Below are 15577 nucleotides of genomic sequence, written 5' to 3'. Positions count from 1 at the left end.
GACTATGCTCAGATCTTTGGCCCCTAGGCACTTTTTAGAACCTGAATGTAGAACTCACCTTCTACTCTCTTCTTGGCCAGTCTAAAGCTTACCTTCAAATACAGCCCCATGTGTTATTCAGATGCATTTAAATTAGTATGCAAACAGAAGCAATAAAAGAAAAGACCTACAGTTAACTTGCACCCCAATTTTTCCTTCAAGGTTTCATATGTTCATCCCTAGAAAACACCTGAGAGAACCATTACCTCATTAGCATAGTCCCCATGGCCAAGACCCAAATCTTGCCTTGTTTGAGGACAGCTGCCTTATGGTGCATGTGGTCCTACGGGGATCGGTCCCCTGTGCGTGGTCTGGAAGGCAGCGAGTTCCGCGGGGGTTCTCTCTGCTGCTTCCCTGCGTCTTCGGTGGCTCTAGCCCGGTCGTTGTCCAGCCCGGTCCCCTCCTTTGTGCTGCCATCACTACTGTGTCCTATGCTCAGATCTTTGGCCCCTAGGCACTTTTTAGAACCTGAATGTAGAACTCACCTTCTACTCTCTTCTTGGCCAGTCTAAAGCTTACCTTCAAATACAGCCCCATGTGTTATTCAGATGCATTTAAATTAGTATGCAAACAGAAGCAATAAAAGAAAATACCTACAGTTAACTTGCACCCCAATTGTTCCTTCAAGGTTTCATATGTTCATCCCTAGAAAACACCTGAGAGAACCATTACCTCATTAGCACAGTCCCCATGGCCAAGACCCAAATCTTGCCTTGTTTGAGGACAGCTGCCTTATGGTGCATGTGGTCCTGCAGGGATTGGTCCCCTGTGCGTGGTCTGGAAGGCAGCGAGTTCCGCGGGGGTTCTCTCCGCTGCTTCCCTGCGTCTTCGGTGACTCTAGCCCGGTCGTTGTCCAGCCCGGTCCCGCCCTTATTTCACCTGTGTACTTTCCTCAATATGCGAGTTTCACCGGCTGCTGGACCATGCAGGAAAGTACGGGGTGGCTGAAGCTGGGATCCGTGAGTCGGTGACGGAGGAATGCTGCCCCCCGGGGAGACTAGATTGCAGGCAGGAGACACAGACTCAGCTCAGTCAGATTCAGTGGTACAGCTCTTTATTCAGTGTCCCAGCTCTAGTTCTTGCTCTAGCTCCAGCTCCGCTTCCAGCTCCGCTTCCAGCTCCAAATTATTGAGAGAAGACTAGGATATTTTTATACTGTAGGGGCAGTGGTAAAAGCTTTAGCTGATAGGCATTTTGCGAGATACCCTATTTACATATGGAAGTGGGCTCCTGCCATGCTGCCAGACAACCTGAAAAATCACACAGGAAAGCATGGTATTTCCAGAGCCAGAGGCCATGTTTATGTTAGGGCATTTGTGGCGGTCACTTCAAAAAGGTGAGTCAGGAAAATGCTAGGAAAGACACACTGCTGTTAAAAGGAGTCTTCTGCATATGAAACTGAGCTCGTGAGCTTTCCGGACATGGAGAGACTGCTACTTTATACAGCAGGGGTCCCCAACACTGCCTATATGAAAATGTAGGGCCACCAGGAGGAAAAGCCTCTGGGTTCTCCTTTCCACTGGAAGCAGATGTTGTGGTCTGCCTCAGACTGACAGCCAGGGAGCTGGCTGGCAACACAGTGGGTCCCTGCCATCTGGGTTGCCCTGAGCAGATGGGGCCCAGCTGCCTGGTGGGAATGCAGCTGGGCTGCAGGCTTCGTACTGTGACTGCCCCTGGGCTCCTCCAACCTTGCAGGGACTCCTAGCCTCTAGCTGTGCATTGGCTGCTCAGAGCCTGGAGGGTCTCTTTCTACCTTCTTTGCAGTGTGCTTGGGTGACACCTCCAGGGAGCTGTACCAAGGCTTGTCTATCATTCTTCCAGAAACAGCTTCCACCCACCCCTGGCTCTGCATTTCTTTTTTTTTTTTTCTTCTACTTTGCCAAAGACCCAGTCATTCTGTCCCTTGGGACCTTTACCAGCAACCTGCCTGAGAAAATCTATTGCTAGGCATGACCCAACTCAGATTATATCACTCTTTAGTCTTTTTTAAATATTTTTTAAATTATTTTTATTTTATGTGTATGAATGTATTTCCTGCATGTTGATAAGTGCACCCGTGTCGTGCAATGCCCACAGAGGACAGAAGAGGCCTCCGGATCCCCTGGAACTGGAATACGGACAGTTGTTAGTTGCCATGTGGGTGCTGGGATTCAAACCCTGGTCTTCTCCAAGAACAGTCAGTGTTCTTAACCACTGAGCCATCTCTCCAGCCCCACTCTTCCTTTTTTAAAAAAATATTTTATTCATTATATAAATGTATCTAAATGCACCCATGTCATGTAATGCTCATGGAGGTCAGAAGAGGGCATCAAATTCCCTGGAACTGAAGTTGGAATAATTGTTAGCCACCATGTGGGTACTGAGAACTGAACTTAGGTCCTCAGCGAGAGTAGCCTGTGCTTTTAACTGCTGAACTATGTCTCTAGCCCCAACATATCATTCTTTCTGAGAATATGCATCCCAGCCTTGTATCTCCAAACTGAAGACTCCTTGTTGGTCCCTGTGTTCAAAAAGGCAATGATTTGTATCCCTGACTGTGCATTAGAATCAATTTTTTTGTTTCTTTTGTGTATCACTGTGAGAGAGAGAGAGAGAGAGAGAGAGAGAGAGAGAGAGAGAGAGAAGAAAGAAAGGAAAGAAAGAAAGAGAGAGAGAGAGAGGGAGGGAGGGAAGGAAGGAAGAAAGAAAGGAAGAGAGGACTGCATGCTTTCCCATGTGTGGGCATAGGCGCATGGGTACCAAAGGGTGCATATACATGTAGAGGTCAGGGGACATCCTTTGGGTGTTATCGCCTTTCCTTCTTGTTTAAAGACAGTCTACCAGTCCTTCATGTTTAAAGACAGTCTACCATGTTTAAAGACAGTCTACCTAGACAGGCCCATGGCTTCTGCAGCTTCTCTTGTCTCTACATCCCATTACCTGCAGGAATGCCGGGATTACAGAAGGAAGCTCTAACGTGGGTTATAGGGATCCAAACTTAGGTCTCAGGCTTGTACATCAAGTGCTTTTATCCAGTTGATGCATCTCCCTAGCCCCATCCAAATACCTAGTTGCTTATTTTATTTTGTTTTATTTTTGCTTTTGTTTCAGTACAAATGCCCAAGTTCCCTCCACAGAGAGTCTGTTGGAATAGATTTGGGTAAAATGCTCTCCAGCATCTTGTATCAAATGTTACTGCCAGAAGGTCTTCATAACCTGGCTTATGAGGCCCTGGCGACTGGCTTCTCTTCCCTCCTGCCTTGATTTCACCACCCCTGCTCTCTCCTTCCAGATTCCTATTTCTCAATGTCAACTTCTGTCTGTGCCCTGGAATTTTTACTCTATGAACTGTAAACTTTGACTGGTTTCCTAAAAACTTCCCTTCACTATTGTCTACTTCCTCTATGAAACATTTCTGGGCTCCCCACAGGGAGTTATACCTCTTTCTTCTCTGCCCATCAAGGCATCTCACCCAGAACTCTGTTGCAGTTAGTTGCTGTTGTTTTCTCTCTCTCTCTCTCTCTCTCCTCATCTCATTTTTATTAGTATATACCAACTGTACACGATAATGTTTTCCATTATGAAATTTTCATTAATGTGTATAATGCATTTTGACCACATTAACCCCAATTGCTCTCTCCCGTCCCCCTTTTTCCAACTAGTCTCTCTCCTATTTTTATAACTTCAACAAAATAACTCAGTGAGGGCTGGAGAGATGGCTCAGTGGTTAAGAACACTGAGTGTTCTTGCAGAAGACCTGGGTTCAAATCCCAGCATCCACATGGCAGCTAACAACTGTTTGTAACTCCAGTTCCAGGGGATCTGATGGCCTCTTCTGTCCTCTGTGGGTATTGCATGCAGTGGTGCACTTATATACATGCAGGCAATATATGCATGCACATAAAATAAAAATAATAAATAAAAATGACTCAAATGAGTTTCATCAGGTTTGCTTACAGAGCACCAATAAGGGCCTGTTTGTGGGAACATAGGAACCTCATTAGTGTCTACACCATAGGAAAAAACATGTCTTTGCTTCCCCCAGCAACCATTAGTTTTGGGTAAACCCTCTGGGAGGGTTGTGGCCTTATGAGCTCTGCCTCTGTAGCACATATTGGCAAGCCAAATCTTGTTTACACAAGTCTTATTACAGCTGCTGTAAATTCAAGAGTACATTGGCTATGTTGCACCCAGAATCAGCCCATTACGTCCATCAAGTAGGTTGTTGGCATTTGTGTATTCTTCACTGTACTATTAATCCTTTTTTGCATGTCTCTACCATTGAGCTGTGGCTCTAGCCAGGATTCAGAAGCATGTGATATTAACATCCATACTTTCTCAGCCCCAAGACCATTTTGTACTAATAATGCTGTCCATTAGTGTTAGTTCACTTGAGTGCCTAGGTGACTGATCTGAACTGTCTGCATATACAACTGTAGTACCAGGTATAATCCCCAGAGCCATCTTAACCCTCCCCCTTTTGCAGGTGAGGAAACAGAGGCAATGAGAAGAAAGGCAATTCAGCACACAGCCAGGGACACGGAGTATCTCCTGAATGATGAATATGTGTACTGTCACAGAGGGGTCCTTGTGACCAGACCAGTCAGTATGACTATTTCCTCCAGTGTTCAGTGAGTGTTTGTGCCAGCGGGAGTCTCCACAGATGTTAGACTTTTGAGAGGAAATAACTGACCCTCTCATGACTCATTCCTAATACAGCCTCCTTAGTAAGGGAGGTCAGCACTGTCGTGTGGGCCAGAGACATCTGGGACAAAGGAACAGCAGAAGAATGAGCTTTTAATAAGCACCCTCACTGCCCTCCAAACACTCTGGGAGTTTTCTTTCTGATTTCACTTGATCCCTTTGACAATAACCTGGTACAGTTGTTTATAGATGATAAATCAGAGCTCAAAGAAGGCAGGCAACTCATGCAACTCATGTCCTGCCATGTGATAACTTAGGGGGAAAAGTTGAAGGCCAGCAAATGGTTCAGTGGACAGCTGCCACCCAGTCCCATGACCTGAGTTGTGTCTGGAACTCACATAGTGGAGAGAACCAATTCCCCCAAGTTGTCCTCTGACCTCCACACATACACTGTGGCATTCAAGCACACACACATATGTACTAAAAATTTTAAATAGTGTTTCTTTTTAAGAGAGCAAGGACAAAAAGATGTGTCCTTTCTTACTAGTGTTATATAGAGAATGTGTTGCCACATCTACCTGTGTTGCTTAGTGTAACACCTTGTTGCCCATTAGAGACACATACACACACACTTACACACACACATACACACATAGACACACATATACACACACAAACACACACATACATACATACACACACACACACACACGCACGCACACACACACACACACACACACACTAAAATGTATTAATTTTTTCATTAAAATAAATGGGAGTTCAACTAATCTGTGCTCTCACTGCAGTAGGAGGCTCTCTCTCTCTCTTGGAATGTGGTTTGCTTAGTTCAATTTAACATGCTGATATCAAAGTAGAAGGAAAGGTATCAGATACTATGGGGAGGGAGGGAAGAGAAGAAAGTGTGGTAGGGTACTGAGGGAGATGTGCTTAAAGCATATTATATACTTGCATGAAAACAGCTTTATGTAAATGTGAAGGATTGTGTAAACTGTCAATTTGACAGGATCTAGAATCCTATGGGAGATAAGCCTCTAGACACACCTTAAGGTTAGCCTCTGCGAATATCTCTGGGGGATTATCTTGATCATGTTAATTGATGTGGAAAGAACCATCTCAATGTAGGAAGGACCACTCCATGAGTAGGGTATTCTGAACTGAATAAAGTGGAGAAGGGGGTAGGCAGCAGCATACCTTCATCCCTCTCTGCGATCTGATTGTGGTTGCACTGTGACAGCTGTTTCAAGCTCCTACTGCCTTTATTTTCCTGCCATGATAGATTGTACCCTTGGATTGTGAGCTGAAATAAGTCCGAGGTCCCTTGAGTTGATTTTGTCACCGTATTTTATCACAGCACAGGAAAAGAAACTAAGACAGTAACCCTGTATAATTAATTAAGTAAATAAATAATTAAATAGGCTCAGTGGTAGAGAGATTGCCTGGGTTGTTTTGAGCCCTGGCTTTCTTTCTAAAATTTTAATTTTACTTACATATTCCTCAGTGTTTTACTTACATATTCTTCAGTGTTCCACATCTGTACAGTTCCCACAGAGGCCAGAAGAGGGTGTTGAGTCCCTTAGAACTGGAGTCATAGATGGCTGTTAGCTTCCATGGCCATGTGGATGCTGGGAATCCCAGTTGGGTCCTCTGACACAGCACCCAGTGCTCTACAGACCTGAACCATCTTTCCAGTTCTGGAAACTGGTTTTGATTATTGGCACCATTGGTTTAAAAGAACAAACAAACAATTGCAAAAGTTTTTACTAACAACAGGATGGATAAAAACTGTTTGTAGAAAACTGGACTAAAATAACCTATATTCCTCTCACCCAAGAATAAAATCGTTGGTATCATTTTACAGGTTTTCATTCAAAATTTTTATTATTTCTCTGCAATCATTCACTATCATACCAATTAATATATAACACGCTTTTTGACATAAACACGAAATGTTTTGTTTTGCCCTTCCTGTCTCTTTTGTAGGCAGTGACTTGAATGATGGCTTGTGGCATTCTGTCAGCATCAACGCCAGGAGGACACGTATCACTCTCACACTGGATAACGAGGCTGCTTCCCCGGCTCCAGACACCTCCAGACTGCAGATTTATTCTGGAAATAGCTACTACTTTGGAGGTAAATTCTCCCGCCCTTTGAGAATGCAAGCAGATAGGAGATGGAAGAGGCATGGGTGATTATTTCATCACGTGCATTTTCAATTAAACTATTTTCTCCCTGCACACACACACACACACACACACACACACACACACATGTGCATGAACACATGCAGACACATTCAGGCCTAAATAGTGAGGAACAAAAATCTGTCACAGCTGTGCAAATATAAATTATCTAGGGCAGTGCTGAGGAAGGAAAGAGTTGGGGCTGTAAGAGCTGGTGCTACATAACACATCCGAAGGAGATTCTTGTAGCCATGCCAAACCCTGTGATTATATTGGAAAGGAGAAACTCAGCTGAAAACTTGGAGAAAAGGAATTCAGAGTCAGCAAGTACCTGCAGTAGGGAAGACTCAGGTAGGGAGGGACCACCAGCCTGCTCAGCCCTCTAAGTCACCTCACTGACACTGTTGCGGGTCAGCAGAGGAGTCAACACAGTTTCTGAGTTTGTGCTCTTTCCGATGTTTGGGTAATGCTGGCAACATTGACAGTGATACAAACACAAGAAGAAACTGAAGGATGAAACTTAGATAGCATCATCTCATTTTATGAATACATATATGTATATGTCAAGCCTTTAAAAGTATATTTTATTGACAGAGCCTGGGTCCACTTTTGTAGACAGTGATTGTGTCATAGAAACCATAGCTGAATGGGACCTAGTCTCAATGGCTTGAGCAAATATTGTACCTGAACATCCTATTCTGCAATGTGGAGAATAAGCTCACCTTTAGAACTGCTGGGAGAGTTAAGGAAGATCAAGCTTTTAATGTAAAGAAAGTAGACTGGGTGCAGCTTAGTGGTAAAAACTTTCTCAGCATGTAAAGGAAGTTAGTTTTAATCCCCAGTACCTCACACATACACCCACGCCTACACAGACACAGATATATAGAGACAAACCCACACGCAGAAACACAGGTACACACAGCATACAGAATGACACCTGTATATGGCAGGAATGTACAAACTGACTCACATTTTATAGCTGTGAGCCTGAGCTATAACCTGGACTGTGGTCGCCAATTCAATTTGATGAGAAAATTAAGACCAGCATTGCTTAAAAACATTCACTGCAGGTATGGAAGCTGGTTCATTGGGTAAAGGTACTTGCTGAACAAGCTTGTGGACCTGAGTTCCATCTTTGGAATTCATGGTAGAAGAAGAGGATGGACTCCACAAAGTAGTCCTCTGACCTGCGCAAGTATGGTGGCACTTGCATGCCTGCACTCCCTCTTTCAGTCACGGACAGCAGTATCTGTAATGAAATATACTCTGGGGAATGTTAAGTACAGAACCCAGAGTCTCCCACGTACTAACTATATAATCTACACCCAGCTACTGAGCTACATCTCAACCCTTGCTCTCTGAACTCTAAAATCTACAAATTGCTTCCTTCTTCCCACGTAAGGGACATTGGACAGGCACTGTATATATATTTAGTCTCCTTGGAGAAGCAAGATCAATGATGTTTGATTTTAGGGTGAAGAAGGGCCACAGTCCTTTACCCAAATCTTCACCACATTTTGCTAGGAAAAGAATGTCTTTCCAGTCTCTGTAAATGTTTTATGTATTTCCTCACTGGATTTATGGCACAGCTTCATGAGGTAGGTAATAATAATAAGCCATCTAACAGACAGGAAGACTGTTGTTTGTTGAGATAAAATAATTTATAAGTAAGAGAGATGGTAAAGCATTTGCTTGAATTCAAATCCATAGAACCTCATCAAACAAGATGAGGTAATCTGTGTATATAACCCCACTGCTTCTACAGTAAGATGGACTGCAGAGACAGGAGAAGCCCTAGAAGCCTGCAGGCCAGCCAGCCTGGTGTGTGTACTGCGAACCTTAAGAGCCCCACCTCAAATAAGGCAAAGTTTGACACTTGAAGTAGTCCTCTGAGCTCCATGTTCATGCCACAGTGCCAGTATACACACATACTCACACAAACACACACATTCAAAGATTAATACAAAAATTAATATAGTCTGTGCAGGGTCATAGAGCCTGAGAGTAGGTGGAGAAGATTCAAATCCATATCTGTGTTCACGGCAGCCCCTAGTGGAAGACATAGAATTAAAAAAAAACATCCCGGAAGAAAGTCCAGACCTCACGCACTGTACCTTTTATATCACATATATTATTTTGGCAACAGGAAAAGAATGATAATCTTGGATTAATTTATGGGCAAATTGTCTTTGAATAATTATGTTACAATAATCATCTAAATATCACAGAGGCAAAATGGCTCTCTTCTCCTAGTTGGATTGGTGCTATATTCTGGGTGGGTTTTCAGGAGAGCTGGGTTTAGAAGGCAAAGATTTATCTATGATTTGAACAGTGTTTAAACAAACATTCCACACACAGACTGTAAACTTAAGTAAGGTGAAAAATGACTTTCAGCAATAATAGTCAACTTCCATAAATTCTCTCTACAGCTTCAATTAGAAGTTGTAGCATCTCTCTTCATTTTATAGTGTGCCTGTAAGCTGTTAACCAGCTGCTGGGTTTCAGCCCAGCAGTGACTGTCTATTAGAGATGGCTGAAATAATTCCCAATTATTTATGGCTTATTGCCATGTTTTCAAGCTTGCATTCCCATATGCTCTGAACCTATTAAAGTCACTGAAATGGAGTTTGCAAGCATATCCCTGCCCTGCTCTTCACCTGTCTTGATGACCAGATTTGGCCTGGTTGCAAGCCTTATTAAAAAGACTGTTCTTTAAAAGGTGTGGTATTGACCTTTCATGTGTTCCATTACAGACCTATTACTATGTGCATTTAAACCCCAGTTCTCTTAATGTCTGGATTTGATTTGCACAGCATGTCAAAAATCCCGCTACGTTTCTATGTATACCTTCCTCAGGAACTAAGCCTGTTAATGCTTAACAATTAAACAGACAATTACTCCTTACCCACAGTATAATTTCCTTCGAAAGTGTAATTCAGAATTGAATTGTGCATTTAGATGTGTGTTTCAAGACAGAATCAAGATTCTGAAGCAGTTATAATATGTCACTACCTTAAGATGAGTGAAAGATGCCATGCAATAGAATGACAGATCATTTTCCAGTAGGAAAAATTATATATATATATATATATATATATATATATGGACAAAATTTGGGCTGAATGGATGGCTCAGGTGGTAAAATGCTTGCCAGGTGAGCATGAGAACCTGCGTTTGTATCCCCAGCACACATACAAAATACAAGCGTAGCATTGCCCACCTGAAATTCCAGTGTTGGGGAAGTAGAGAAAACGTGATCCTGGAAGCTCACTGTCTAGTCAACCTATCCAAATCAGCATGCTCCAGGTTCAGAGAAGAGATTCTGTCTTAAAAAAAATACAGTGGAGAGTGGAAACAGATCCCTAGATCTCATTGGTCAGCCAATATAACTAGCTCCTGCTGCATGAAGAGACCATGTCTCAAAATGCAATGCAGAACCAATAAAGGAAGATAGTCCAGTGTCAAACTCTGGCCTCTGCACATGCCCACATAAGTGAGTGTGTCTGCAAATACACACCACACACACACACACACCCCACACAGTCTTGGTGTCCCTCCTTCCCTGCTTCCACTTCATACACACCACACATACACACATATACACAGACATTACATACACACATACACCCCACACATACACACCCCCACACACACATACACCACACACCACACACACATACACACACCACACACACATACACACACACACACACCACACACACACCATACACACATATACATACATACACAGAGAAAGGGAGAGAAAAGATAAATGTTGTAACAATGGTATTCTCGATGACACCTTTTTCCTATAAAATGAGTGTTCCCAATTTGTACCGTTCCTGCCCTCCCCCCGAGGATGCTCAATGTACAACAAACTTGTATTCACTACTGTGAATAAATAAGCACCAACATAATTAGACCTCAAGGTCTTCCATCAATAGGTCGCCAAAGCAATGACGGATCACTTCAGTATTCTTCATCTTTTTCTCTGTCCCACAGGGTGCCCTGACAATCTCACCGATTCCCAATGCTTAAATCCCATTAAGGCTTTCCAAGGCTGCATGAGGCTCATCTTTATTGATAACCAGCCCAAGGACCTCATTTCAGTTCAGCAAGGTTCCCTGGGGAATTTTAGTGATTTACACATTGATCTGTGTAGCATCAAAGACAGGTAATTATTGTCTCTTCTCCTCTGTTCCCCCACCCCTTCCTGCTCTCACTGTTCTAAATATGAGTTTCTTTAAGCAAAATTCTAATCTGGTGACATTAGCCACATTAGACATAATTGAGTCGCCTAATGGAAAATATTTCTGAAAGGATTTCAGGCCCAGAGAAAAACGGTTTAAATTAGTTGAGTCTCTCTTCGTGTTGACTTGCAGTAAATGGGATATGCAAATTAAATCAAAATACAAATTTGTGAAAGGATTAAAATTTTATGCATAAACAACATTTGATTACTTTGAAGTTAAGAGTAAAGCAGATAGGAGGAGGAATTACTTCTCAACCATCTCGTTCTTCACCTGCAGTGGGTATTCTTTCTCCAAGGGCTACGGCTTAAGGAATTCTAGAGCAAAGGATTCCACTGTGCCCAAGAGTGTATGTCCTTACAGAGGGTGGCTGACCTTGGCTGTCAACAATCCCCACACCCACTGTGTCTTTAGGCCTCAGAGACTAGACCCTGGGCTACTGAGAATCAGTACTTTTACTCTGCACATCACAAATCTAGCAGAAAGCTCAGTTCCTATCTCCACCTCTCCTGGGATCTGGCTCCTCTTACTGGAAATTGGAACTTTCTAGATAAAGGTGGAAAATAAAAGAAAGCAGATTCTAAGAAGAATAAGGTTTGGTAAGGTGACGGAATTGTATCTTAGAAGACCATGAAAAGTCACCCTTGGCCACAATAAGAGAGTACAGAGGCCAGTAAGGCATACCACTGTGGACAGGCATGGAAACAGGAGAGAACATGACTTACAAGTGTTGTATCGACACAAGTGCTTTTGGTTTTGCATTTAAAAATCTCTGGTATTGGGAAGCGTTTTAAACTGATGGTGTATGATACTTTCATGGGCAGCATTTTCTTTCTGCTTGTTGTGTAACTGGCAGTGTGTCTTACATTCCATTGTGATAAACTACATAAGTGATAGTGTGTTTTCATGTTTGCTGTATATAACTCAAGATTGTAGGTCAGTTGCAGGTGGAGTTTAAGCATAGCTAGCTATGTGGGCCTGGACTGATGAGGAAAAGAACTGTGTCTTCCAGTAAGATTTGGCTGCGTGCTCTGGGTGAGAACTGAGAAGGAATGTGGTCAGGTTTGGCTAGTAGAAAGACTCAGACATGAGCAAGAAACAGATCAAGAGCGTTCTAGGGCAGACTTAGGGAGGTGAGTGTCCTAGACCAGGGGAGCAATGATGGGAAACAGCAGGGGCCTCTCCTGAGGAGCACAACAGCCCTGCAGAACATGGTCCCTGCATATTCTGGGAATGACCACTATCATTTGATAGAACTTTATGTTTATCTGTAAATACATTTGTGTGGCACACCACACAGATTTCCCAATTCTTCTGATATTTCCATTTGACCAGCTGGAAAAGTGGGTAATGAAATATGTGCTTTATTAAAATGAGCTAGTTTGGGGATCTCCAAGTCAAACAGATTACAGGGAAGGGCTCCTTCCTCAAGTCTATCCTGGCCAGGGAGAAGTTTCCAGCTTTACCAGACAGAATAGTATTGTATGTATTGTAGATCAATACTGAGGCACTTGTCAATTGGAGTCTCTTTGATACCTTAATTTCTAATCAAGGAAGTGCTCATTATTTTTGATTACATGAAAGTCGTTGCCATCTACCCTGCATCATTACTTTTGTGTAATTGTAGTCTCACATAATTACATTACACACAGTTGTGTTTTGGTTAATTGTATAATGAGGAATTGTGTTTCATTTAGTGGGTAAATGGTATGTTTTTCTTGATTTTCCAGATACTTTCTCTAACAGAATGGAAACCTGCGGCCAAAGCTTTGTTTGGTTTATTACTGATCAAATTTATTTTTATTTAACATTTGTGGCAGGTGGCAGGGGCAGGGGGCAGAGATTTGTAAGGCAGGTATTTCTGTTTTTTGATGTTTGTGTTTTATTATTTTTACAATAATGGTAAGTGCAATAATGAAAGTGTATATACATGTGAACTTAGGTTAACAGTAAATACAGTGAGGGGAAAAAAAAAAAAACTGTGGTATAACAGCATAAAATAAGGTGGCAATTTGTCAGGGGTCAGGGAAAGCTTCCAGCTCTGGTAAGGTTTCTGGGAAGGAAGAAAGTGAGGTGGGGGTGTCCCTCAAACTGCTGGTCAGCCAGTGTGGCTGAATCAGTGAGCTCTAGGTTCAGCGAGACAGCCACAATGTCTTATTTTTCACATGATAATCAGTCTGAACTTGATAGCTGGGAGGAGCTTGCCTGCTATAGAAAGGAGAGAAGAATCTGACTGTGGTTTCCTGCCTGTGCTGCTGACTAGAAAGACCTTGCAGACCCAAGCCCCTCCCTGTTCCTGACTTCCTCCTGCCTCCTGGGCATCCCAAACCCAGGCCTCTCTCCTTGCCTTTCCTGCCTTCCTTCTTCTCCTTCACAGTGAAATGGGACCTATCTCACACAGCTTTTCCTTCTTCACCCAACCGTACCTCTTACCTCTTAAAAGTTTAGAGTCTTTGTGGGGAAAATCCGATTTGAGAAATCCTAGACAGTCCTCATGGAAGAGTTGGAAATCTTCCAAAATCTTCAGTGACTTCTCAGTAGGTTGTATAGGTAGGTTTCCTTTGAAGAAGTACCTGGAAACTGGTAGGTCCTGCTCATTTTGGACTGTTTAGAATCAGCCTTTGTGACATGATTTTGTGGCTGGTGAGATGACTCACTGGTTAAGAGTACTTAAAGACCTGAGTTTGGATCCCAGCATCCATGTAGCAAGTTAGGCATAGTGACATGTGAGCACCTATAACATGTGAGCACCTATAACCCTAGTTCTGTTGTGGTTAGACATGGGGTATGGCCCTGGGGCTTGATGACTGCTATTCTAACTGGAAAAGAAAATTAAGAGAACAAAAAACTCACAAGCTCCAGGTTCAAGAAGAGATTCTACCTTAGAAGAATAAGCGGGAGAACAGTATCGAAGAATGCCACCAACTTCCTGCTTCTACACTTGCATATAGCTGTGTACACATGCACATACATATGTACATACATCTTCACCAGAGAGGAGAGAGAGAGAGAGAGAGAGAGAGAGAGAGAGAGAGAGAAGAACATACACCAGAAAAGAGAAATAGTTTCAATAAAAGATGGGACGATCTTAACTCTGGGACCAAGCAATTTGTATGTCAATCCATGATGAGCAAAGAGGAGAGGAGAAAGAAAAGGAGGAAACGACTGGCCAGGTCTGCAGCTGTGGCAGTGTGGAAAGCAGTGGCTCTAGGATACTCCTAAGTGTAGCAGTCCAAGGAGAAAATGGGGGAATTAGGCAGCAACTTCAGAGTGGAGTTTACCCAGGAGACTCCATTCCCTTCAGGAGTTGTTCTGACCTTGAGATCCCTGTGCTACTTCTGTCTCTTGTGAAAAAGTTGAGAGAGAGGGAGAGAGGGGGAGAGTGAGAGTGAGCAAGTAAGTGAGAGAGAGAGAGAGAGAGAGAGAGAGAGAGAGAGAGAACTTGGGTGTGTATGCAAGTACATGTGCATACATATCAGCATAGAAACCAGAAGTCAACTTCAGGTGTTGTTCCTCAGAAGCCATTCATTTTGTTTTTCCCGGGAAGAGTGTCTCACTGCCCTGGAGATTGCCAGTTGGAGTAGGGTGGCATGCCAGCCAGCTCCAGGGATCTGCCTGTCTCTGATCCCTGAGCACTAGAATTGTAAGCAACATGCCACCATTCCTAGATTTTTGATGTGAGCTCCGGGCATCAGACTCATATCATTATGGTTACACATGAAGCATGTTGCTGCCTGAGCCATCTCTGTGGCCCTCCTCTTCAGCCAAGCAGACCTGCAGCTTTATGATATTGGTACCCAACACCTTGTTCATCTGCTAAGGCTTAAAGTAGGCAAGAACTGCTATGCAAAGATCACAGGATGAATGTTTCATTTCATGCCCTCTGCAGTTCATACTCACAGAAGGACACTGAATGAGACTGGAGCATATTATTTCTGAGTTAGATAATATGCTCTAAGTGCTGTAGAAGCCCCCGGTCTTAAGGAGTACTGATATCTCCTCTTTTAACATAGCCCAAAGCCAGGAATCGATGCCAACTTTTCAAGGTTACATAGGGTTGATGTTGAGGGAAGAGCTGAATATTGCCAGTGTTCTTTCCTTGGCACAATATGCCAAACAGGTGTTGACTTGGAAATGTCATTCACTGTATCTGGGACACTAGCTATGTAACCCCATCTTCTTTTCAACCAGATAAATAACTTTGTCAAGAAATGTGCATTATATTACATTCCTTGTAAACCTTATTGCCCAATGTGATTCCATTTTAACTGTGGGATTCAAAGTGATTTTCAGGATGAGGCAGGTTCTGGAAAAAAAATGTAGGCCAGGTTCAGGGGTATCTCTTAAAACCCAATATCCTGGGGCTACAGGGAGGGCTCTGTCAGTAAAGTGCTTGTTTTGGAAGCTTGAGGACTAGAGGCTGATACTCGAAAACCCATATTAAAATCTCAGTGTGATGCTACT

At 43.0% G+C, this 15577-nt stretch overlaps 1 protein-coding gene across 1 annotated transcript in view; it reads left to right on the top strand.

The window, feature by feature from the left end:
* LOC103732320 (contactin-associated protein like 5-1-like) overlaps positions 1 to 15577 on the top strand; it is a 219275-nt gene that overhangs the window by 156464 nt on the left and 47234 nt on the right. Inside the window, exons 6-7 of the mRNA XM_008830876.1 lie at positions 6664 to 6813; positions 10866 to 11037. Coding sequence (XP_008829098.1) covers positions 6664 to 6813; positions 10866 to 11037 — 322 coding nt within the window. The remainder of the gene's footprint in view (positions 1 to 6663; positions 6814 to 10865; positions 11038 to 15577) is intronic.

Source organism: Nannospalax galili, unplaced genomic scaffold, assembly GCF_000622305.1.
Source record: "Nannospalax galili isolate Female #2095 unplaced genomic scaffold, S.galili_v1.0 scaffold633, whole genome shotgun sequence".
NCBI classification, from domain to species: Eukaryota; Metazoa; Chordata; class Mammalia; order Rodentia; family Spalacidae; genus Nannospalax; species Nannospalax galili.
Note: the sequence above shows the minus strand (reverse complement) of the source record. Positions and strands in the feature narration are given on the sequence as shown.